Raw genomic sequence first — 26958 nt, 5'->3', positions numbered from 1 at the left:
TGAGAAATTATTAACAATTGCCTCCTCAATACTTAGTCTTTCATTTGTACAAAATCTTTATGAGAGTCCTCAATACATGAATTGAGGACATCCTCAATGAGAGTATTAGTAAGGAACAAATGGATTTTCCAAAGTTACATTCAGCAATGGATCACATCTATACCATTTACCATTTGACTGAAAATTGTAGAGAATATAAGATTCCACTATAATAGCTATTTGTTGATTAGTTTCTTTTAGTATTTCTTTCATTAGAGTAAAATAGTGCCTTAAATGCCCTTATCCAAAAGGAATCCTATTTTTGGATGTAAACATCAAAAATCATTCAGAATTCCTTGAAAGACACAACAACAGAAAGAACCCAGTTTGATGATTCTGTGATCATAGATAACAGGCAAGGCTTAAAACAGGGAGATGTGTATTCACCACAAATGTGTTGGAGGAGGGAACTCCAGCACAGAATATAAGTGAAGAGAAATTCTCTGTTGATTGTGACATCCTCCATATGCTCTGGTTGTGGGTGACGTTGTATATCAAGCCCTGCAACAATACAGAGAGAAACTGCGTCGGAAAAAAAAAAATTATATGGATAACCAGTCAGAAGAGATTTGCCTGAACATCCACATAGGAAAGTGAAAAAAGTAGATAAATAATGTATTTTGCCTAGATTACAACATGCATTTGGATGGACAACCTCCAGAGATTGCCTATCAGTGTATATACCTAGGACAGAGAATATAAGTGGATGCTTTGAGCACAGGAGTTGAAGAGGAGAACTGTCTGGATTCAGGAAATCGTAAAGTACTTTTGACTACAGCTTAAAATGGAAACAAAGGCCCATCTTTTTTAATACCAGTATTTTATCTATCAGGGCAATGTGATATAGAATACAACAGCCTTCTAAGAATTAAAAATTATTATCTTACAGAGGTCGTTAGACCGGTGCATGGTGGTTGTGAGCTCTTGAAACAATGCCAATATAGATCTTCAGAGAAGACAGGAATAAAAGATAATCATCACGGAAATTATGATAGGAAGCAAAAATGGGCTGACTATATCACAAGGATGAAGGATGACAAACATCGGGAGTATGCCCTCACTAGTGCCCTAACATGTCTGGAGAAAGAAACAAAGACTTCCAACATGTAGGGTGGACCTCCTATGGCATTCTTATGAAAGGGCATGGACAAGAGTGGCACTGTGGATAAGGTTGTGACCCATATCATTGATGGAACTTTTAAATCAGTAAGTTCACATATCCATTTGGATATTCAGGAGTAAAGAAGATGGAAGCTAGTACCAATAATCAGAGACAAATATAAGGGTAGTGTTGTCATCTGGCTGACCTAAATAATATCAATCACCAAGTATTTACTGAGAGCCCAGGATGTTCTGGACACTAGGGATACAAAGGCAAAAATTATATTTTGAATAAAACAAAATTGTAAAAAAAAAAAAGCTAAATAATTTTTTAATTGTCTTTTTTAAGGGAAGGAGATAACATGTTAGGATATACAGAATAAATAAAAAATAAATGGAAACCACAGCTGAAATTAAATACAAGGTAGTGAGAGGGGACAAGTCACCAGAATTCTCATTCTTTTCTTCTTTGCATGATACTTAATAATTTACTTAGAGGCTGTAATTTCTCCCTATTAATGAGTTTTTAAAACAAAGAACAGACTAATCCTTCATTCAGATGAGTTCTATGCTTTATTTCTAGCAGTGAGAAATGCCATTCACCTATAGTGGGAGATATATTTGCTGGCCTCTTCCTGCTATTCTCCCACAGTATATTGTAATGCAAAGAGAGCATTTCATCTGTGAAATGGGAATAATGAAACTTGCATTTTTATATCACGTGGTTGTCATGAGCAGAAGACATCTTGGAACTTTCAAAGTGTTATAAGAACATGAGTTCTATCTTCACTAATTTCTCACTCAGATATCTTCTCCTGATGTAGAAGTAAACATGGGTTCTCGAGAGCTGTGTCAACAGAGCATATGATCTGGGGGGTCCTGTTGAGCTAAAGGGGCTTCAGACGCAGTGATTGGGTACTGGTCTGATGACTAGTCTATATATTTTCAGCAAGGCCAATTACTGGATTGGCCTCATAATAAAATTTCCTGTGGCAATAACTCTTTGAAGACTGCTTGGCAAGTCATTAGCTGGGTTGTGATCTGTTTTTGTTACCCGACACATAAGGATTTTTTTTCATCCTGGACATTTCAAATTTAATAGTGACAGATTCTGCCCTGAAAAGGAAACATAGGACTTTCTCTACCATTTTCTGAAGACTTGGTAAAAGCTTTAGTTGAATGTGAGTCATATAGTTGTAGTTCTGGAAGGACCCTCAGAGAACATGTAGCCCAGGGGGTCTTAATTTTTTTTGTCTCATGGATCCCTTTGGGAGTCTGGTAAAGCATATATGAAGAATATTTTTAAATGTATAAAATCAAACACATAGTATTACAAAGATAATTATATTGAAATATAATTACTAATTTTTTTTTAAGTTAAGAACCCCTGATCTAGTCCCATCAAATGGTGTATTGGCTAAAGCATTGGACTTAGATTCAGGAAGACCTGAGTTCAAATGTTATTTCTGGATCTGTGACCCTGGGCAAATCATTTCCCTTTCTCCTGGCCTCAGTTGCTTTCTGTCTTCAAAAAAGAAAGGGGTTGTTGCGGGGAATAATAAGATAGTATGTATTCAAGGCACATTTTGAACTTTAAAGCACTACATAGATATTATTAAATATTAGCTATATTATAGTTGAACAAACTGAGGCATGGAGGGGAAGTTACTTTCCCATGGTTATATGGTCAGTAGTGTTTGATCTGGAATTAGAACTCAGGCTTCCTGACTCCCACTTCACTCCCACTTTTTACAATAAGAAAAAAATAGATACAGTTCAATTCAGCAAACACTAAGTTCCTACTTTGTGCAAGTTACTCTACCAAAGACAAAAACAAAACCATCTCCATACCTCAAGGACTTTACATTTTTCTTGGGGATGGGGCAGTACACAAAATAGTTACAGGTAGGAAGGAACATTTACCAACGAAATGAAACAGAATAAACATTTATTAAGCACCTACTGTTTGCTAGGCATTCTGCTAAGTGCTTTATAAATATTATCTCATTTGATTCCTTGGTAGGGAAAGGGGATCAGGAGAGGCTTCTTCTAAGAACTCAACCTAGAAGGAAGCCAGGAATTCTGAGGCACACATCAGAAGGAATCCCAGATAACGTTGTTTGGACAGGGGACTGGAGGATAGGAAAGTGTCTGAGTATCAGGGCTGCCTTAAAGGTGAAACCACCTTGTAATGAAGTTCTTTGAGTATTCCAATCAATAGGGAGCTTCTCTCCAAGGAATAATGTTCTTAGAAAGATTGCTGTGTACTCCCTGAGCACGCTGTGGTCTCCTTCAAATAGCTGGTTAAGTCAGAGTCTATGAATCAGGAACATCTTAACACATCAGAGACAAACCTAAGGCACTCAGATAATGGACCGTACGGGATGCCTAGCTGCAGTCCAAAGATTTGTTCAGTTTAGAAAATCACTACAAATACAGTGCCAGAAAAGAATTGAAGACCTTTCTGGAAGTGATGAATGACTCGTGTGTATCATTGAAAATGGGTCCCATCTTACTGATTCTATTGACAGCCTAGCCTTCAAATCAGTCACGCAGTCTTGCAAAGTCTCCAAAAGTGGAGAAAGAAGGCTTTGCTGAGCCATCAGAATGAGAAATCACCTGTCTGAAAGCCCGCGAAAACAGTAATGCGAAGTTGGCATTAGCACTGAAAAGTCTCTGAAAATCCATCTGGTGAAAGACTATGTTATAGTTACTTTATGCTATTTGTCAATATCCCATCATGCTGTGTCCTTTACGCTTTGCCAAGTGCTTTCCTCAAGACCAACCCCATGATGTCAGATTTGTGTAAGAAGTAGCTGAAGTTCAAGAGATTAAGTGCTTTGCCTAAGGTCACATGAATAATAAATAGTTGAGAAGGAATCTGAATACAGATCTTTTGAGGCCTGGTCTAATGTCCTTTCCACCGTACTCCAGTGCCTCTCAAGGCATATTATGTTCATTCAAGCACCATTTGGAGAGGAAGAAAAGAGTTAGCTAGTAATGAAAGAGTAATAGTGGCTTCTAGCTTAAAGCTTTGTGAATTATATATTTTCCACTTGCCCAGCAACTACCAAAAAAAAAAAAAAAAGTAAAAAAGCCATCTTCTCACAATAGCAAAAAGTATTCAAAGAAATATTTAGTGTCACCTTCTTGGCAGTGTTGATAGGTCAGGCCTAAGAGATCTGGCTTTTGCATACCTAAGTCAGATGCAAAATGATAATTAATAATAGATCAGGGTCAATCTAGTGATGATTCCATAGAGTTTTATCTCAAGACTTATTCTGTTTACCTTTTTTTTTTAAATCACTGACTTAAAATGAAGACATGGAAAACACTCACCAGATTTTGTGAGTGACAAAATTGGGAAGAATAGCTGGTTGAATGAAAGAATCAGGACTTTTAAAAGTAAGGCCTGAAAGATACACCCAGACTAACAAGGCGCAGTCTAACCGAGATAATGATAAAATCCTGTACTTATATTGAAAAGTCAATTACATAAGTTCAGGATGGAAGGAGGGGTTAGCTTAACAGTTTTTCAGTCATTTTTCAAGTTATATCTAACTCTTCGTAACCGTAGTTGGGATTTTCTTGGCAAGGACTTATTCAGGAGCCTACCACCTTGTATTGAAGTTACTCAAGGTGACCAGATGAGTAGCTTAGAGATAATTCACAATTCAGGTCTTAGACGGGCTTTGGGCTTTTTGGATTGTTTTTCTCTTCAGTTTTTCGGCACTCAGTGGATAGAATGCCAGACCTTGAGTCAGGAAGACTCATCTTCCTGAGTTCAAATGTGGCCATAGATACTTACTAGCTGTGTGACCTTGGGCAAGTCACTTCACCCTGTTTGCCTCAGTTTCCTCATCTGGCAAATGGGCTGGAGAAGGAAATGGCAATGCTCTAGTATCTTTGCCAGGAAAACCCCAAATGGGGTCACAAAGAGTTGGACACAAATGAAAATGACCGAACAACAACTCCAATACATTTAAAGTTCCATAATTTTACTAGTGTGGATAGTCTCTCCCCTGATTCAGGTCACAATTCCTCTATGTCTTAGTAAACAGTCAATATCAGTTGCTATGGGGGAAAATATCTCATCACCCTGCAGAGACACTGGTGACGAGCCTCTCCAAATTTAGCGAGCTGAGTCTTCGGATGCCAGACATACTGTACACTCTGCAGCCAGACTCATTCTCAAGGCCTTTCCAGCTTAGCGCACAACCTGCCAGAGTTTGTGGTCCACTGGCGTAGCGTTCTAAATTCCAGAGTCACATTCGTGTCACACTGAGGCATCTGAGCAAGACTTTGTTAGAAATTCTCATTAATAAGGATAGAAAAATTCCTTGCAAATCTTAACGCCAGAGAGTAATACCCAGAGTCAGAAGTGTTGGCTTTGCAGAAACAAATCAGCATCTGTTTCTTAAAAGGGAGGCCATCAGAATATATAAATGTGTGTGTGTTTAAATATTCACTGTGAGGATTCATAACGAAAAACAGACAGTCTGAAAAAAACTTGGGGGGAAATGGCAGAGACTGTTTCTAATAAAAAAGATTGATACAGTTTCTTCGGGTTTTTTTTTCCCTATTTAAACTATTAAATGCCACAATTTTTTCAGTGATTGAAAAATTGTATTGACCTCATTAAAAGAAAATCATATTTTGGTCCAGCTATATTTAATGGAAACATTAGTCAAGTGACATATTTTTTGAGTTTGATCATTTCAGACCATTATTTATTGGAAAGCAAATCCGAGTATGCATAGTGGTGGAGAAATAATAAGAGTATTAATGGAGGGGAGGATAAAATGGAAAGAGTGGGAAATGGAAAATGCATATGTAAAGTACTAACTAGTGGAAGGGTGCATGGTCCAAGCCCAGGCTTCCCAGTTATTTAAATTTGCATCTCATGGCTCTTCCCTCTGTTCCTCTGGATTTTACTTACAGCAGAAACTACTCAGAGGAGCCAGCTTTGATGATCAGAATCATAGAATTCAGAGGCATATATTTTTGACATGGCCAGTATGGGAATGTGTTTCACTTGACTGCATGTTTGTTACAAAGGTTTTCTTTTTCTTTTTTTTTCTTCCCCTCCCTCCTGTCCTTCCCTCCCTCTCCTGCAATGTGGGGAGGATGGGAGGGAGAGAAGAAAAAAAGACTTGTTAATTAAAAAATAATAATAAATTGAATTGAAAAAAGAGAGGTATCATAGGATTCTTGCCTGGAAGGAACGTTAGATATTATCTAGTTTAACTCCTTTATTTCACGTAAGAAGAAACCAAGACCCGGAAAAGTGAATTAACTTGCCTCAGGTGCCACAGTTGGGTCAGTGGTTGATATGAGACTAAGACCAAGGTTTCTTGTCTCCTAATCTAGTTATTTTTACCATAGCAAATGATCTTGATAGGGAAGGCCTAAGGTCTAGTCCTGGCTCTGCTGTTCGCTCACTTTGTGACATTGAGCAAATTATTTCATATCTCTGAGTCTCTTTCCTCAGCTGTAGAATGAGGTGATCCTTGGACTACCTTATGTCATGGAACTGTTGTAAGGATACAGGAAAGTAATGTAAAGTTTTATAGAAATCTGAGCAATTGTTATTTTTACCATTTACTACTCTGGTACTGAATTGTACACAATCAATTCTATGTATCATCCTTTTTTTCATATGGCCCAAATCACTCTATGCTTAGAAAAAGAATGTTCTAGGATAAAAGTCAGTGATGGTTCTAAATTACAGCACAAACATTCCAAAGGAGTCTTATATGAGAAAGTATGTGATTATTCTGTGGCTCTATAATATCATTGAATGCCCCAGCTCCCTCCAGTGTTGCAGACCAGTGCCTCTCCTGTGAGTCCTTTGATGATGTCTTCCCATAAATCTTGCTCAAGATCTCCACCCAAAGTTCTGTGTGTAATTATGACAGTTCTCCTCAGGTTCACGTTTGGGGTTGTTTAGGGCTGTTTGGGGCAAAGCTTATCATGTCTTGTACAACAGTGTCACTGAAGTGATCTTTCCCTTGAATTGTTGAATTTTATGAAATTTTGTTCATCTTTACGTTTCAGATCGTCCATGGATTTGGAATATCCCCTATATTAAGGCACCAGACACCCATGGAAATATGTGGGTTCCATCATGAAAAGCTTAAAGCAGCCTGAAGTAGGAAAATCAGACAGATACAGAGCCCAGACACTGGATTCTTTCTCATTCTCGGGTATAAAATTACACAGAGAATGTCCATTTAAAAAAAATAAATAACCATATGGAAAAAGTATTGAACAAGACAACTTTAAGAAAATCTGTCCAAGGAACTAAAGGTGATGGTCTTTCCTGGATGTATTATTACTAAAACAACATATTATATTTTAACTCACTTTGTTATACATACATTTTGAATTGGGGCTATTAAAGTTAAAAAATGCTTAAAAGAAATTACATTTTAAAAGAGCCTCAATGTTGTCCAGATTCAAACTTGTCTCAGTAAGTTTTAATCCAAAGTTGTTCATGTTTCTTTATTATGTTCCCACTGTCCACTGTGAAAGATGCTGTTTGTACAACTGAAACTCCTAAAGAGTAAATAAATGATAATTTAGTTAAACTGTTTCTGTCAAACACGTTTTATCATCTTACATTCTCCAGGGATTACCTCAAATGTTGCTGCAAATAGGTGGAATTCACTGCCTCATAATATGCCTTTGTTATTATTGTCAAAACCAGTCTGCTTGTTTAACTCACTTACGGTAGCTGGTCATCACCCATTCCCTTCGTATAGCTGGAATCCTTAATCCTTTTTGTTTCCTAGGTTGGCTCCCATTCAATCTCTAGCAATTGCCTGTCTGCCTGAGTTATTAGATTCCCATTTGGGAACAGACTTAAGTTAGTTCTATAGAGACCTCCAGATTGGCAGCTAAGATATCTCATCCCTTATTTTCCTAAAGATCTCTAGTGAGGGTCATTCATCAAGCTGTGATTATATAATTTAGAGCTACAAAGGTACCTTTGTGGATATTTAGGCCAATTCCTTCATAGATAGATAAATAGATTAGGTGTAGATGGACATTTGTGTTGGTGTATGTATACATATATATAAATGTATATACATACATATATTCAAATGCACATATGGGTATAGACACACATTTTTATTTGTAACTTTTGTTTTTATATCCTCTTCATTTCTAAATATATTCTCCCTCCCCTACCCAATGGCTCATCCCTTGTAACAACGACAAACAAAAAGAGAGAGAGAGAGAGATAAAAGCCAAAAAAAAAAAAAAGCTTAGCAAAACCAACCAACACATGGGTCAAGTTTGACATTATGAGCATTTTCCATTCTCATAGTATCCCACTGCCAGAAAGAATGGAGAAAGGTACGTTGTTGTTTTTTATCTATTTGGGATAAATGGGTTCATTATAATTATGCAGCATTCAGTTAAATCTTTTTTATTCTTTCCATTTGCCTTGTTGCTGCTATATGTATTATTTTCCTACCAACCCTTTCATTTTATAGATGAGGAAATTAAAGCCTTGAAAAGAGAAATGACTTGTCTGAGGCTGCCATGGGTAGTAAGATGCAGAGCAGGTTTTGGAACCCATGTTCTCTGGTCCAAGATCCAATACCCTTACCACCAGTGCCCTCTTTGTTACCAGGAAATTGTTGTAATTTTATCCCCTATTTGTGTCCTAGTCTCAAGGTAGCTGGTAGACCATTCATTGCCGTCTGTTTTGTAATGGGCCTCTATAATCTTAAAAACTGTTAACCTGCCTTCTCTTTTCTCTGAGATGATTCTTTCCTCAGAGGTCTTGTTTACCAACTTTTTAAATGCATTTGCTTTTCTTCTACAATTCCCAAACATTCTCTATAGCTTTCAGGTTGCGCTTCCTAGAAATGGTCTAGGGAGCTCTCTGTGTAAAGCATATATTAAAAATAACTTAATAATATACACAAGGATAATTGAGAGTGCACCGCAGAAAATACCAAATTAACAGTTATGCGTACCTTGTGCCTTCCTGAAAAGATCACCTGAATTCCATGAAGAGCTACAAAGAGTTAGTGAAATTAGTATGGTAGAATGCATAGAGCTTATTGGTCAGGAGACCCATGAAGTAAAAGAGTTGTTCTAGGCACCAGATTTTTGGAAGGCCATTAATAAACTCAAAAACATCCAAAAGAGAAAAACTGGAATGGTCAGTCAATAAGCATTTATGGACCAGGGAAGGTGAAGTGAATGAGCATTTATAGAGCACTGACTATTTACCAGGCACTGTACTAAGTGTTTTAGAACTGTGTCATTTGATCCTCATAACAACTCTGTGAGGTAGTCGCTGTTATTCCCAATTTACAATACAGGAAAATGAGACATGACATAAAGTGACTTGCCCAAGGTCACACAGCTAGTACACATCTGAGGCAGGACTATGCCATCCAGCTGCCTCAGTGCCTAATCAGGCTCTGTACCAAGTGCTTGGGATAGCAATCAATCAGTAAATGTTTATTAAGCACCTACTACGTACCAGGCACTGTGCTAAGTGTTGGGAACACAAAGAAAAGGGGCGTGGGCCACTCCCTGACCCCCAGGGTTGAAGAGCCTTGAGTTTATGTCATATGAGAACCGGTTGAAGAAATATGTGATGTTTGGCCTGAATAAGAGAAGATTTAGGGAAAAAATGGTGCTTTTGATACAAAGATGCAGTCTTGACTGTGTTGGAAAAGCTGCAGTAGAGAGACTGGATTTGTTCTGCTTAGCCCTAAGGCATAGTCAGGTGCAAGGCATCAAAGCTGCAAAGAAGCAAATTTATGCTTGTAAATGATAGGAAAGACTTCCTAACAATTAGAGAGACCCAAGGGTGGAATGGGCCGACTGTGGAGGTCTTTGGTCCCCGCCTCTGAAAATCTTCAAGCAAAAGCTGAATGATGGGATTCTGATCTGGTATAGGTTAGTCTAGAAGGTTTCAAAGGTCGAACTCTAACATTCAATTATCTCTATAGGACAATTTAGGCTAGATTATACCTAAAGGCTTTCCAGCTTTTAAGGATCCATGAACTTCCTATGAAAGGAAGTTTTAGGATAAATAGTATGTACAGCATTCAGCTCTAAATGCTGAGGGCAGAGAGGGGTTGGCTGGGTGGTCCAGTGGATAGAACACTAGACCTGGAGTCAGGAAGACCTGAGTTCAACTCCAGCTTCAGACATTTACTAGGTGTATGCCCCTGGGCAAGTCATGTAAGCCCTCTTAGGCCCAGTTTCCACATCTGTAAAATGGGGATAATAATAGCACTAATAATAGCAGGATTATTAAAATCAAATGAGATAATAATTGTAAAGCACTTAGGAGAGTGCCAGGCACATAGTAAGTGCTATATAAATGTTAACCATTACCACTGCTACTACTATTATTATTTTGTTTCAATTTCTTCCTACCTCCAAAAAATCCTAATGGTGCCTGCATCTCTGTGGTGCCTATTTTTGCCACCCCCATAACCCCCTTCCTTTTCAGATGTCGTCAACAATAAGCATTTCCTTAGCAGTGGGGATACAAAAAGAGGTAAAAGACAGTTCCTGCCCTCCAGGAACTTACAGTCTAATGGGAAAGAACGTGCAAACATATATACAAAGCAAGCAATATACAAGATAAATAGGAAATAATTAACAGAGAGAAAACACTGGAATGAAGAGGGGTTGAGGAAGGTTTCCTATAGAAGATAGGATTTTAGCTGGGACTTAAGCCAGGGAGGTCAATAGTCAGATATTATGGTGAAAGCTTTGTCTGTGTAGGTATACCATATCCTTTTAAGAGTGATGGCTACATGAAATGAAATGAACTATTTTTTTCTTCCTCCTCTTAATACACCAGTACAGGAGATTTGGTAGGTGTTTTGTAGACAAAGGTAATAACATTCTTAATAGAAATAATAATCTTGTTCATCTAAAATCCACAGTATGGAACAACTACAATGAAATCCTAAGTTTAATACAGAAAAAATAACCAGTCTTAGGCTAGCTCTCCAATGGAGTCAAGAACTGTTTCTCTACCATCTGATAATAAGACTTTTTTTCTCTAAATCACCATTGAAATCATTTTAAAAAATCTAAAAATATGTTTTTTCTTGGCCTTCTCACCACAGATAGAATTGATGAATCTCAGCAAGGCAGTTCCAGGGATAATTATTGTATAGAGTTTTGTACATGAATAAAGTTAATCATAGACACAAGAATAAAAACAATTCTGTACTTGAACCCACCATAGCATGTTTTCATTTCAAACCAAACTACAAAGGAATGACATTCTAGATAACTGATGTCTATGAAAAATTCATCAAAATCTAGTGATTTGTAACTTTTCTTATATCTAGGTAACTATAGGCATATCTACTTCACTATATTTGTCTGTGGATGATAAACCCCTCAATAGCAACAGGATTCAAACAACTACAGTTTGAACAGATGGTCTGTATTTATGATAATAAAACTGTTATTATTATTTATTACCCATTTGTAACTACATAATGTAAATGGTTTAGTTATATATATTTTATATGACAAGTGATAACTGCATTATCGTTTAGTCAAGTCCCAACTAAAATCCCTCCTTCAACAGGAAACCCTCTCTAACCCCTATTAATTCCAATGCCTTCTCTGTTAATATTTTCCTATTTATCCTGTATATAGCTTGCCTTGTATATATCTGTTTGCATGTTGTCTCTGCTATTAGGCTGTAAGCTCTTTGAGGGCAGAAATTGTCTTTTGACTCTTTTTGTATGGTTAGTACTTAGCACACAGTAGGTGCTTCATAAATGTTTATTTTTGTTGTTATTTTTTGGTGAGGCAATTGGGGTTTAGTGACTTGCCCAGAGTCACACAGCTAGTGAGTGTTATGTGTCTGAGATTGGATTTGAACTCAGGTCCTCCTGACGCCAGGGCCATTGCACCACCTAGCTGCTCCTTCATAAATGTTTACTGACTCATTAAAGCTCATTAGAATGGAAGGAAATAGAAGCTTGTTTCTTAGTTTACCACTGCCCTATATATGTTGGACTTTAACTCAGTAGCTTCCTCAAAAAAATGATGATGGTCGGATTTAGCTTAAGGAGGGAATAACATACACACTCAATTGGGCATGGAAATCTATCTTACCCTACAGGAATATGGGGGGGGGGGGGATAAAACAGTAGGGGAGATGATAGAAGGGAGGGCAGATTAGGGGAGGGGTAATCAGAAGCAAACACTTCTGAGGAGGGACAGGGTCAAAAGAGAGAATAGAATAAGCATGGGGTGGGATAGGATAAAGGGAAATAGAGTTAGTTTTTCCCAACATGACCACTATGGAAGTGTTTTGCATGACTACACATGTATAACCTATATCGAGTTGCTTGCCTTCTCAGTGAGGGTGGGTGGAGAGGGAGGAAGAGAGAAAATTTGGATCCCAAAGTTTTAAAAACAAATGTTAAAAAATTGTTTTCACATGCAACTGGGAAATAAGATATACAGGCAATGGGGTATAGAAATCTATCCTGCCCTACAGGAAAATAGAAAGGGAAGGCAATAAGAGCAGGTGGAAGCGGGGAAAGATAAAAGGGAGGGTAGATTAGGGGAAGGGGTATTCAGAATGCATGCCGTCTTGGAGTGGAGGGAGAGACAAGATGAGAAAATTTGGAACTCAAAATTTTGTGGAAGTGAATGTTGAAAACTAAAAATAAATAAACAAAAATTTTTAAAAAAATTTTTTAAAAAGAATGATAAGACCAAAAATAAAATTATGATGGACATTATAAGCCCTTCCAACTAATTTTTTTATGATGTAAAGCAAAGGTATCAAACATGTGGCAACACTTCTGAGTGCCTTAGAAACCAGATTAAAATGTAATTGAGAAATATTTAACAAAATAAAGAAAATACAACAAAACATAGATAATGGTAATATGTGGTTTTCTAAGCCAATCTGTGGCTCTCAGGAATCCTTATGTACAATTTAATGGCCTTGTTTCTATTTGAGTTTTGACACCAAAGATATAGAACAAGTCAGTTAAACTCTCTTGACTTCCCTTGCCTCATTTATAAAAGTAAATAGAAGGGACTTTAGAATCTATCTAATGTAAACCCCATTGATGAAATGAAGACCCACATAGGACAAAGAATTCTAAGTTCTAATTAGTGGTAGAACATGGACTAGAACCTAGGTCTTTTTGACCAATGCTCTTTTTTAAAATTTTTTATTATTTTTTAAATTTAATTTTTATAATATTTATGACCAATGCTCTTTTGACTAATACTGCAGATATTCCTTCTAATGCTAAATTGTATCAATCAATCAGTCAATTAAAAAGCATTGATTAAGCAGCTACTGAGTGCCAGGCACTGTGCCAGGAGCTGAGGATAAAAAGACAAAAATGTCCTCAAGGAACTTACATTCCGTTGAGATGATTCAGGACTTAGAGCCATTTTGTCAGATTTCCTTTCACTCATGGAGCCAAGTAGAGGAAGAAGCAAATGTACAGTCTGAAGTACAAGAGGCAGAAAATGGGGCAGAGGTCGTACATGGCTGAAGGCTTTGGAGATATCACTGAATTGAGCACTGTACCAGCTCTCTTAGGGGCAGCTAGGTGGCACAGTGGATAGAGCGCCGGGGCTGGAGTCAGGAAGACTCATTTTCCCCAGTTCAAATATGGCCTCAGACACTTACTAGCTGTGTGACCCTAGGCAAGTCACCTAACCCTGTTTGCCTTAGTTTCCTCGTCTGTAAAATGAGCTGGAGAAGGAAATGGCCAACCACTCCAGTGTCTTTGCCAAGAAGCATGACCCCAAATGGGGTCATGAGTCAAATATGACTGAAACAACTGAACAGCAACAACAACCATCTCTTCCATACGATCCTGAACTATCATCTATCTCTACTGTCCGATATAGGACTTTTAATACCATTTGAATCTTCCCTGACACAGGACATTTTTTAATCCAAGGTCAACCTGCCTGAAATAATCCACTTAGTTTTATGCCATGGACCTTCTTGACAGTCAACTGGTTGTTTTTGTTGTGGTTGAGTGTGGCACTTAAGTAATAAAGCGTCTCTCCTTGTAGCAATTCTATGAAATTTAGCCTAAGTTCCATTCAACAAACATTTATTAAATGCCTACTATGAGTAAGTCACTGTAGATTTTTTGTTTGTTTTTGGTTTTTTGTCATACAAAGACACGAACAGAAGAGTCCCTGCCTTCAGTGAACCTGCATTATGTATACAGGCATAGGATACGGGCAGGGACTAGACCTGTGATTTCATTGGCATAAGATTAGAACCTAGGTCTTCCTGGCTTCAAGGCCAGCTCTCTATCTTCCACCACCCTACCTCCCATGTACTGTACACAAATAGTGCCAAGAGAATTGAGGAGACAGAAATCAAGGAATTTTTCCCACAGAAGCTAAGCTTTGAAGGGAAGGCAAGGAATCTGAGATGTGGAGACAGGGAGGGATGGGAAATAGTTTCAACAAATGCACTGAGATGGAATGTAGAGTTCAAGGAATAGTTAGTAACCCAGTTAAAGTGAACTAAAAGAATGTGAAGGGGAGTATAACAAATTAGGACTGAAAAGTAGGTTAAGCCAGATTGTGGAGGGCAATGCCAGGCTTGAGTGTTTCTTATATCCTGCAGGTAATGATGAACAGTGGAAGATTTTTGTGAGGAAGTGACGTGGTCAGGTTTGTGCCTTAAGAAGATGATTTTGGCAGCTATATAGATAATTTTGGAGAGAGGAGATGCTAGAAGGAAGGAGACAAAATAAGAAGTTTAAAGATGTCTGGATGAGAGGTGACTGTCACAAATTGGGGTGATGGTAGTGGAGAGATCTAATATAATGTACAAAGCCTATGGACTTTCATTTTTACTATCTGAAGGACTGGCACCTGGCAAAATGTGTTTGGCCCCAGTGGACAAAACCAGTAGCAATGTGTAGATGTTGCAATGAGACAAATGGAGGCTTGATGTAAGGAACACAGTTCTTCAGCAATTTTAATCTAAATATAATCTCCCGCTCTAGATCCCAGTGACAATGATTTCTACTGGCCTTCAGAGCATTCTCCCTCCTTTTAGCAGCTGCCAGTCTTCCTCTCCACTCCTTTTTCTGTCCTTATACTAGTTAATAGTAATATAATGTCTCCTTAAACATCCTAATCTCCTAATTACTCAGTTTCTTCAACTTCCATGGGCTACCTATACCTCTTCTCCCTCATCTAGGATTACACCTTTCGCCATGACTCATAAATGTTCCACTTCCATTTGAAATTTCTTTATCATGTAACTCCCTATCATCCCTTATTTCTCTATGTGATGTGCCTTATAAACCTGTTTTTCATCTTCAAAGTGACCTCCAATCCTTCCAACCCTTACATGTCTGTATCATCACCCGGGCTCTAACTTCACTGTCATCTTTTCCCATTCTCAACCCTAAAGTTAACACTTTAGTGTTACACTGTCTACACTGTCTCTACACTGTTCTCTGTTTTTTAATTCCTTAACTATGTTCCTTTCTATGTCCATACGTTGCAAACCCTAAGCTTGGATTGCTTCTATTATCTGCCTCCTTCATGCTTATTCATGTACTGCTAAATGGAGCTGCACTTGGGGTTCTTAATTTTTTTGTGTGTCATTAACCTCCTTTGGCAATATGGTGAATCCTATGGACCTCTTCTCAGAATAATGTTTTTTAATGCATAAAATAAAATACACATGATAACAAAGGAAACCAATTATACTGAAATAAAGATTTCATTTTTACCATTCAAGTTCATAAACTCCCTAACCATAGATCCTTTGGAGTCCATGGACTCCAGATTAAGAACTCCGTAGCTAGAGGAATTCATATAACAGAGCTGACTGGGGCCACTACAAATTTGTTTTCATTCTCAATTGGGTCCTCACTACAACATTTCTTCCTAATTGATTTTCTATCCCATTTCCCACAGATTCCAAACCTCTTCTTTCCTCAGTGAACAAAAGAGGATTAAACATGGATACAGGAAGAGTTTGGCATAGAATATATCAAACTCAACTTTGAAAAGAATAGACTTAGGGAGATGGTTTAAGAGGAAGTTTAATGCCAGAGAATGAATAGTCATAGACAAAACAAACTTCCTGATCTTGAAGAGGGGAGAAAACAAAAGAGAAAACAGAAAAGCAAAAACTGCCTCAGATCACCTCTTAGACAGATGGAGAATGGCTCAACAAATTGTAATAGGAATGCAATGGAATATCATTCCATAATAAAAAATGACAAAGGAGTCCATTTCAGAGAATCCTAAGTAGCAAGAACTGTAGCAGCTAAGTGAGCAGAACCAGGAGAATAATTTATACAAAGACAACAAGGTTGTAAATGCAAGCAACTTTGAAAGACTTAAGAACTCCGACCCATACAGTGACCAACCATATATCCAGAGGACCTATGAGAAAGCAGAGAGGTAATGGACACAAGGTACAAAAGGAGATACGCATTTTTGGACATGCCACTGTGGATTCCTTTTGCTTGACTATGCTTATTTTTACAAGACCTTTTTCTTTCTTTCTCTCAATTTATTGGCAGAGGACACAGGCGAGAAGGAAAAGCTTAACAAGAGTAATGTCAAAAATAAGGCTACCACTGAAATTTTTTTTTAATATACAGAAGAGAACAGAAGATAGCACAGTTTTAAAAATAATGTGTAGAATTTATTGTATACTTTTTTTTAAGCAAGTGGCAGGAAGTTGAGATTCAGTTTCACAGAGCATCCTCTTTTGGTGTTCTGCTATGAGTATGGAAATACTCTTTTTATCGTAGTTAAGTGTGGTATAACTTTATTTAAAGTGAGTGTTCTCACATTCTGAAGAGAGAAGAAAGGAGGAGGAGAAGAATCAAGGTCTACAGCTTTGTTTCTAGCCCTACCAGATTTTAGTGGTGCAGTTCCCACCCTAGGCATGATTTATGCATGCTTCATCTACCCTGCTTTGCTCAGGATCCTTGCAGTTGCTCACTCTACTTAACGATAGCTCCAATGTTCTCCTTTCCTTGACTCTTGCTACTCTGGTAAGTCCAAAATTGGGAAGGGTGAGGTTAGTAATCCAGGTCAGGCCACTATCCCAAGTCTCTTGAATTATAATCTCCAATTACATTCCTTCTCAGGATCAGAAATTTTTCAGTCCCTTGCAAAACCAGCTATAGCATATTTGAAATCTGTAAATATGGATCACAAGCATCCAAACAAACATATATTCTTAACAGAATGAGGATGATTAACCCAGTGTTCCAGGTGCCCTTCACAATAAATATATATCAACAATACATGGAATAGATAAAAAGCATTGTTGACAGCCTGCTTTGATGTGTACAGGTCTAAGTTAAATGCAGGATGTATCACATGCACATATCATAATAGCAAGTGACTGTCCACAGAATACAGGTTAATAAGCATAATAGAAAAATGAAATAAAGCAAAACAATAACATCAGTAGACCTTGATAATAATAAACATACATATTCATCAGTGTATATTCAAATAAATATACAGCAAAACTGCATAGCTCACAAATAAGTATCTCACATTCATGATTGTTACCTAAGCAGATTTAAAAAAAACCACAAGCATACTCAAAATACACCAATTGATGTGTGTTAGTGGGCATATGAAAGTATATATAAGATACACAGTAAATAGGTAGTCACTAGTATTGTCATCTGGCTACATATGTAATCACTTCTCCATTGTCCACTGAAACATCATGTTAGTCTGGTCATTGGTTGAATAGACAGATTTATTGTAACCTGCTGACCTATATGCTTTATACCTGAGCTAATTGATGGTATGGGCTGATCATAGCCATCATCAGAACTATAGAGAACTTGTGATTAAGATGGCAATGTGAAAAATCCTAGAGGAACCCAGCTCTCTTTCAAATATTCTGGCAAAATTCTAAAAATGAACCAGAAGAAATAATGACAAAGAAAACAAAGATAAAATAAAAAAGCCACTAAAAGTTTCTGCAACTTGTCCAGGGCTTCACAAAAATTTCCCAGGAATCTGTGGAGACAAGTCAAAGGAGGTAAAAGCCACAGCACTGAGGGGGCATCCCACACTAGAGCTTTGGGAGGAGTCAAGGCCAGTGATATACCTGGGCAGCACAAGCCCCAGGGACCTTGTAGGAGACCTGCTACCAACACAATTGGCAGCATCCAGTTGGGACATGTCAGGGCCTCAAGAAATTTGAGGAGAATTTTGGGAGAATATTGGACTCCCTAAAAATAATGTCAAAATAGAAACATGGATACCTCATTTCAAGAAATCATTCAATAAAACTACCTATATCTACTAGAAACAGAGGACAAAGTGAAAATTGAAGGAAATCATTGATTACTTTCTAAAAGAAAACTCAAACTGAAAATGCCCAAGGATTTCATAATCAAAATCCAAAGTTTACAGGTTAGAAGAAAAATATCACAATCAAACAGAAAGGAATTCAGCTAACCAGAAACCATATTCAAGATCGCAAGACAATGCTGCAGCTACTATAAAGGAGAGAAAACCTTTAACCATGATATTCCAAAAGGCAAAAGATAAAGGCTTACAACCAAGAATAACTTACTCTGAAAAACTGAGTATAATCCAAAAGGATTTTTTTAAAATAGGCCATTAGCCCTTCAAACATTCCAAATGAAAAGACCAGAACTAAGTAGAAACTTTTAAATGCAAACACGGGAGACAAGAGAAAACTAGAAAAGTTAAGCAACATGAAAGGCTAAATGATAATGAAGTGACTGCATTTTAACAGGAGGAGAAGAGTAAGTACTCCTTCAGAACTCTACTGGTCATAGATGGAGTAAAGAAAGACAAACACAGCACAGTTACATGTCATTGATATGATAGAAAGGAAAGGAAAGCAACAGAAAGTGATGCATAGGAACAAAGAGAAATTTACTATGTCTCATAATTAGGGTATGCAAGAAGAAGAGTATACAAACATGAAGGAGTGGGTAGTAGGAAAGTATATTGTAAACAAAAGAAGAAGGGTAAAGTCAGGAAGGAAATAATCACAAAAAAACCAAACTTTAACTTTGGAGGATGGATGATAAAGGGGGATAAAAAGTGAAGAGAGAGGAAATAGTCTACTTCAATCTGCGTTCAGATTCCATAGTTCTTTCTCTGGATGTGGACAGCATTTTCCATCACGCATCTTTTGGAGTTGTCTTAGATCCTTGCATTGCTGAGAAGAGCTAAGTCTATCAAAGTCAGTCATTGTACAATGTAGCTGTTATTGTGTACAATCTTCTCCTGGTTTTGCTCACTTCACTCAGCATCAGTTCATATAGGTCTTTCCAGGTTTTTCTGAAGTCCACTTGCACATCATTTCATATAGCACAATAGTATTCCATTACATTCACACACCACAACTTGTTCAGCCATTCCCCAACTGATGGGCATCCTCTCAATTTCCAATTCTTTGCCACACAAAAGCTGCTATAAATATTTCTGTACGTGTAGGTCCTTTTCCCATTTTTATGATCTCTTTGGGATATAGCCCTAGAAGTGGTATTGCTGGGTCAAAGGGTATGCACATTTTATAGCCCTTTGGGCATAGTTTCAAATTGCTCTCCAGAATGGTTGGATCAGTTCACAGCTTCATCAATAATGCATTCGTGTTTAAAATTTGGAGCTTTTAAAAATTAACAACATAGACAATAGTTAACTAATTAAATATTTTCAAAACGATAGGAAAACCAAATTGCCAGTATCAAAAATGAAAAAAGAATTCACAACAAATGAAAAGGAAATAAAATAATTAATGGAAACTATTTTGGCCAATTATATTCCAATATAAGTAATAACTTAAATGAAATGGATAATTGCAAAAAATATAAATGCCTAGATACACAATGAAAAATAGATTACTTGAGTAAACCAATTTCAGAAAAAGAAATTAAATAAGACATAAATTAATTTCCAAAGAAAATAACTCCATGATTAGATGAATTTACAAGTAAATTATATCAAGCATTTAAAAAAATCAACTGCACTTATACATAAATTGGTTGCAAGAATAATGAAAGATAGAATCCTACTAAACTCTTTCTATGAGACAAATAAGTTCCTCATAACCAAAATGAGGAGAGAGAAATCACAGAAAGAAAACCATAGACTGATCAATGAGTATCAATGCAAAAATATTTAACAAAATATTAGTAAAGACACTGGAGCAACATATTAAAAATAATTTACACTATAACCAAGTTGAATTTATATTAGTAATTCAGGGATGGTTTAATATAAGGATAACTATAGCATAACAGACTATATTAATAATGAAATAATAAAAGTCATATATTATATCAATGGATGCAGAAAAAACTTTTGACAAAATGTATTACCCTTTTATTTTGTAAAACAATAGAAAACATAAGCCTAAATGGAGTTTTCCTTGGTATAATAAATAGTATCTACCTAAAACCAAGCACTATCTGCAATGGAGAAATGCTACAGGCCTTTCCAAGAAGATGAAGGGCAAAAGGATAGATGTTTATTGTCATTTTATACAGATGCATAAATACTAGTTATAGTAATCAGACAATAAAAAGGAATTAAAGTAATAAGCTCAGAGAAAGAGGAAATGAAAATTTTTTGTATGTATAATGGTTTACTTTGAAAACTCCAGATATTTAACTAAAATTTTCATAGAAATAATTAACAGCTCTATAAACTAGTAAGATATAAAATGAAACCACAAAGATCACCAGCTTTTCTGTTTATTACCAACAAAAACCAACAGGAAGAGGGGTTTTTGTTTTAAAGAATTTCCATTCAAAATAACTACAATTTGTTTAAATGTAGGAATCATCCTAGATTCTTTACTGCCTCACCCCACCCATATCCACACTATTCCCAAGGCCTGCCAATTTCATCTTTGTAACATGTGTTGAATATACCCACTTCTCTTTTCTAATACTGTCACCACTGTAGTGCAGGCCCTCATCCCCTCATGCCTGGATTATTACAGTAGCCTCCTGGTGCGTCTGCCTGCCTCAAGTCTCTCCCCACTCCAATCCATCCTCCATTCAGCCACTGAATCAATTTTCCTAAAAGACAGGTCCCACCCCATCCCACCTCACCCCACCCCCCCCCTTACTCAATAAACTCCAGTAGCTCCAGAAGCCTCCAGGAGCAAATATAAAATTCTCTGTTTGGCATTCAAAGCCTTTCATAACCTAGCCCTTTCGTCTCTTTCCAGTCTTCTTACATATTACTCCCTGATGTGTACTTTTCCATTCAATGACACTGGCTTTCTGGCTGTTCCATGGACAGCCACAAACTCCATCTCTCAGCTTGGAATGCTCTCCCTCCTTCACTCTGACTACTGATCTCCCTGACTTCCTTTCAAACCCAACTAAAATCCCACCTTCTAGGGGCAGCTAGATGACACAGTGGATAGGTCACTGGCCCTGGATTCAGGAAGACCTGATTTCAAATCCGACCTCAGACACTCGACACTTACTAGCTGTGTGACCCTGGGCAAGTCACTTGACTCCATTGCCCCCAAAAATAAATAAATAAAATAAAATCCCACCTTCTACAGGAAGCCTTCCCTAACTTCTCTTTATTCTAGTGCCTCCCTTCTGTTAATTATTTCCTTTTTATCCTGTATATAGCTTGCTTTGTATATGTTTGTTTGCATGTTGTCTCCCTATTAGATTATAAGCTCCTTGAGAGCAGGGACTGTCTTTTGCCTCTTTTTGTATCTCTAGTGCTTAACAAAGAGTAAGCACTTAATAAATTTTATTGATTGATTGAAAATACCTGGGAGTCTACCTACTAAGACACGAATTATATGATTACCACTCTAAAACACTTTATAGAAATAAAGGAAGACCTGAATAATTGTAGAGATATTAACTGTTCATGGTTGGACTATGCTAATATAATAAAAATCATAATGCTATTTAATTTACATACTAAGTATGGCATCAAAGGAGTCTTTTATAGAACTAGATTTATTTAGATTTATAGAACAAAATTTATCTAGAAAAACAAAAGGTCAAGAATTTTGAGAAAAAAAAAATGAAAAGAGTACAGAGTGCCTGACAGTACTGGATCTCTACACTACAAAGGAATTATAAAAACTATATGGTACTGATTTAAAAAATAGAAAAAAAAAGAATAATGGAATAGATTAGGTAAACAATATATGGATGAAATTGGACATAATGACAGTGGTTGATAAACTCAAGGCCGCCAACTATTGGGGTAAGGATTCATTAATCAAAAACTGCTGGGAAAACTGGAAAGCTGGAAATTGGGCTTAGACTATCATCTCATTCCATATACCACAATAAGCTCCAAAGGAATATAAGACTTAGGTATATCATTTCATATCATAAATATTTTAGAAGAGTAGCAAAGGAAATGTCTTTCAAAAGTATAGGTAGAGGAAGAAATCTGGACCAATGAAGGGATAGAAAGGATATGATAGACAAAATGGGCATTTTCAAGTGTAAAATTGTAAAAGTTTTGCATGTGTATGATCAATGCAGTTAATCTAGAAGATAAAGTTAGCTGGGAAAAATATTTGATGCAAATGTCCCTGATAAAGGTTTGATATGCAAGATATATAGGGAATTAATACAAATATATAAGAACAAGTATCATTACCCAATAGATAAATGTTAAAAAAAATAAGATATAAATTGGAAATTCTCAAAAGTAGTATAATCATATGAAAAATGCTCCAAAACACTTATAATAAAAGAAATGCAAATTAAAACAATTCTGAGATTTTTATCTCACCACCAAATTGCCAACGATGAAAAAAACAGGAAAATATTGTTAAGGGACTTTGGGAAGAATCCAATGTAGGAAGAATTGGGAAGCTGTCCAACCCTTCTGGAAAAGAGATTTTGAATATTATTCCAAAAGTCACTAAATTGTGTGTATTCTTTGACCCATCAATACCACTATTTAACTTATATTCCAAAGAGATGAAAGACAAAGAGAAAGGGCCCTAATATACAAAATCTTTACAACATCTTTTATTGTATCAAAGAACTGGGAACAAAGTAGGTACCTGTCAATCAGGGAATGGTTGAGAAAATTATAGTATATTAATATAATGGAATATTATTGTGCTCTAAGAAATGGAGAAAGGGATGAGTCAGAGAAATATGGAAAGTTTTGTGTGAACTGATGCAGAGTGAAGGGGGCAGAACCAAGAGAATAATTTATACACCACCAACAGAACAAGGACAATATCTGAACTCTGATCAGTACAGTGACCAATAATGATACCAGAAGATTAATTATGGTGCATATCTTCAGTCTTTAATGGAGAGATCATAGATAGTAGGTAAAAATGAAATGTGCATTTTCAGATATAATTAATACATTTTTTTTTGTTTGACTACATTTACTTGTTACAAGAGTCTTTGCCTTTGGAGGTAGTGGGATTCCCCTCCCTGGAGGTCTTCAAGCAAAAGCTGGATGATTATTTGTCAGAAATGCCATAGAGAATATTTCTGTTGGGGTTCAGGTTAGAATAGATGAAACAGAAGAATGACTCAGGTCTCTTCTGACTCTTATCTTCCATGATTCATTAGATTGTGGTTGATGAACAAGTTAGAAATTGCCTTTCAGATCTGTGGATAGGAAAAAAGTTCATGGCTAAACAAGCAATAGAGAGATCACAGAAAATAAAATCGACAGTTTTGATTATATAAAATTTAAAAGTTTTTGCCCAGACAAATCTAAAGTAGTAAAAATTAGAAGTTATCTGTTCGTTAACTGGGGAAAAAATCTTCCCTGCAAGTTTCTCTGATAAAGTTTTCATGTCTAAGATATATAAGGAACTAATGCAAAATTATAAGATTAAGAACTTTTTCCCAACAGATAAATGCTCAAAGGACATGAACAGTTTTCAAAAGGAGAAATCCAAGCTATCAACAATCATATGAAAGAATGATCTAAATAACTAAGATTAAAGAATGCAAATTAAAACACATTTGATGTTCCATATCACACTTAACAGACTGGTAAAGATAACAAAAGGAAAATAACAAAAGTTGAAGTGGTTGCAGGAAAATAGGTACCACTAATGCAATGTTGCTGGAGTTGTGAATTGGTCCAGCCATTCTGGAAAGGAATTTTGAACTATGCCCCTAAATTAGTAAATTGTGCATGTCTTATGACCCAATAATACCACTATTATGCTTATACCCCCAAATAGATAAAAGAAACAGGAAAAAAACCCACATGCACAAAAATATTTGTAACAACTCTTTTCATAGTAGCCCATAATTGGAAACTAAGGTGGTGTCCTCCAATTGGGGAATGATTGAACTAATTATGGAACATGAATATCATAGAATATTATGACAAATATGAATTTATCATAAGAAATGACAAAACAGACAATTTTAAGAAGAAACCAGGAAGATATTTATGAAATGATGCAGAGTAATGTGAGCAGAATCAAGAGAGCAATTTTATATGACAACAAAATTTTAAAAAATAACTTTTGAAGACTTTCGAATCTGACCAATACAATGGTAAATCATGAGTTCAAAAGAATGAAGATGAAACTTGCCACCCATCTCCTAAGAGAGAGGAAATGACCTTAAAATGTATTAAAGGACATACATTTTCAGATGTAGCCATTATGGGAATTTGTTTTGTTGGATTGTGCAGTTATGTATTAAGAGCTTTATTTTTCATTTATTTTAAAAATTTGCTTGATGGAGGTATGAATGTTTTTTTAAAAAACATTGTGTTATACATGTCTGAATAAAAACAATAGTATGAAATTAGCTATTAAATGTCACTTTAGTGTTCAGAACTGAGCCATGAAACTATTGGAGGAAAAACTTGGAATCATGGAATATCGGGGCAATAAGAAACTTTAAGGAGGCAGTATTACAAACTGGATCGAGCATTGGACTTGGAATCAGAAAAAAAAGAAGAAGGTTCAAATCTTCAGGCACTTACCATGATACCCTGGGTACATCATTTAACCTCTCAGCCTCAGTTTCCTTATCTATTGAATGGGGACAATAACACCTACTTCACAGAGTTGTTATGAGGTCCAAATATAGAATATTTTGTAAATCTTAAAGTGCTATATAAATGCCAGGTATCATTAGCTATCATTTTGCATTGGAAGAAATTGGAACCTGGACAGAAGTGAATTGTCCAGAGTCATACAATTCATTAGGGAACAAGCCAAGATGACAACCCTTAACTTCCTTTGTTCTTAGCTTACTCAATAATATTGGAGCTGTTTTCTTTAACCTAGTATTTTTTCCTACCTCAATATTTTGTATTCTTTTGCATATGACATTTTAACTTTGTTTTTGTTGTTGAATTGAACATCCCAGTTTCATCAAATCAAACAAAAACACGGAGGGAAGGAGTAATGAACAACAGAAAAGAATTGTCCACCCTTTGGGAAGGAGTCCTCTGTATTGAGTTGGAGAAAGGAATGGAATTGTGAAGTTTCATAGCAGTGCAGGTATGAAGAAAGCTGGGAATTAGCAATAGTAATAATGATAATAAATATTTATATAGAATGTTACTAATTCAAAGTGCTTTTGTGTTCATTATTTGAGCCTCACACCAATCTTGTGTTGGGCAAGTATTGTTACCTCCACTTAACGAATGAGAAAACCGAGGCCTAGAGAAGTGATTTGCCCAAGGTCGTGTAGAAGGCAAGTACTGGAACTGAGACTGGCATGTAGGTTTCTACATGCCAAATTCAATGCGCTTTCTACTACACCACGCTGCCTCTAAGAAAACTAATAAACTGTAATGAGTGTGAGCAGTTACTGAGACCAAATTATCAATAGGTCCTTGATAGATTTTGTATTTTTAAATATAGAAATCGGTTCATATTGGATTTCTTTTTACTGAGTTCCAACTAATTTCTGTGTCTGAAAATAATCCAATTGAATGAATGATTGTAAATTACAGAATTTATTTTTGTCATCAGATCCATAAGAGTTTCCACTAAAATAGCATCTTTCCAGATATTTATTGTTATCCTATACTCTTGATCTAATTTCTTTCATTCTCTTTATAAAATGTTTTTGGGAAGTCCAAAAGCATTAAGTCAAATGGGTTCATTTTCCAAATAGGAAACCAGGAGTCCATAGAATTTAGTCTTCATAGTAGTTACAGAATGCAAGGGGTGGAAGGGCTCTTAAAATTCTTATAATTCTTATAATCTCTTTAGAGATAAGGATGTTGGAGCCCAAAGAACTCAGGCTTCATAATAGTAGTCATAATCATAGAAAGTTAGACTTGGAAAGGACCTTAGAATATAGAATGCTACAGCTTTATGGGACCTTAGTGATAGTATACTCCACCTACTCTGTCTTATATCTATAAATATCCCTAGATCTCTCCCATTCTCTAAAAACCCTTCATCTTGACATAACTTTAAGCTATCATCCTACCTCTCTCTTCCCTTTCACTTCCAAATTCCTGTTTACACACATTACCTTCATTCACCCCCCACTCACTTCTCAATCCCTTGCAATCTGCCTTCTATCTTCATTTTTGTTCAATTGTTCAGTCATGTCCAATTCTTCATGACCCCGTGGACCATAGAACGCCAGGCCCTTCAGTCCTCTACTATCTCTATAAGTCTGTCCAAGTTCATGTTTGTTATTTCCATGACACTATCTATCCATATCATCCTTTGTGGTCCCCTTTTCCTTTAGCCTTCAATCTTTCCCAAAATCAGGGACTTTTCCAATGAATCCCATCTTCTCATGATATGGCCAAAGTATTTAAGCTTGAGCTTCAGCATTTGATCTTCCAGTGAATAGCTTG

At 36.5% G+C, this 26958-nt stretch overlaps 1 protein-coding gene across 3 annotated transcripts in view; it reads left to right on the top strand.

Annotated features, from left to right (window-relative positions):
- TDP1 (tyrosyl-DNA phosphodiesterase 1) overlaps positions 1 to 7730 on the top strand; it is a 162158-nt gene extending 154428 nt beyond the window's left edge. For all 3 annotated transcript variants that reach the window (XM_027844894.1, XM_027844892.1, XM_027844893.1), the window contains exon 16: positions 7198 to 7730. In XM_027844894.1, coding sequence (XP_027700695.1) covers positions 7198 to 7271 — 74 coding nt within the window. In that variant the 3' untranslated portion in view covers positions 7272 to 7730. The remainder of the gene's footprint in view (positions 1 to 7197) is intronic.
- Positions 7731 to 26958: the final 19228 nt, after the last annotated feature.

The sequence above is a fragment of the Vombatus ursinus genome, unplaced genomic scaffold, assembly GCF_900497805.2.
Source record: "Vombatus ursinus unplaced genomic scaffold, bare-nosed wombat genome assembly UNPS02014945.1, whole genome shotgun sequence".
Classification (NCBI taxonomy): Eukaryota; Metazoa; Chordata; class Mammalia; order Diprotodontia; family Vombatidae; genus Vombatus; species Vombatus ursinus.
The sequence above is the reverse complement of the archived record's forward strand: the minus strand, read 5'-3'. Positions and strand labels throughout refer to the sequence as shown.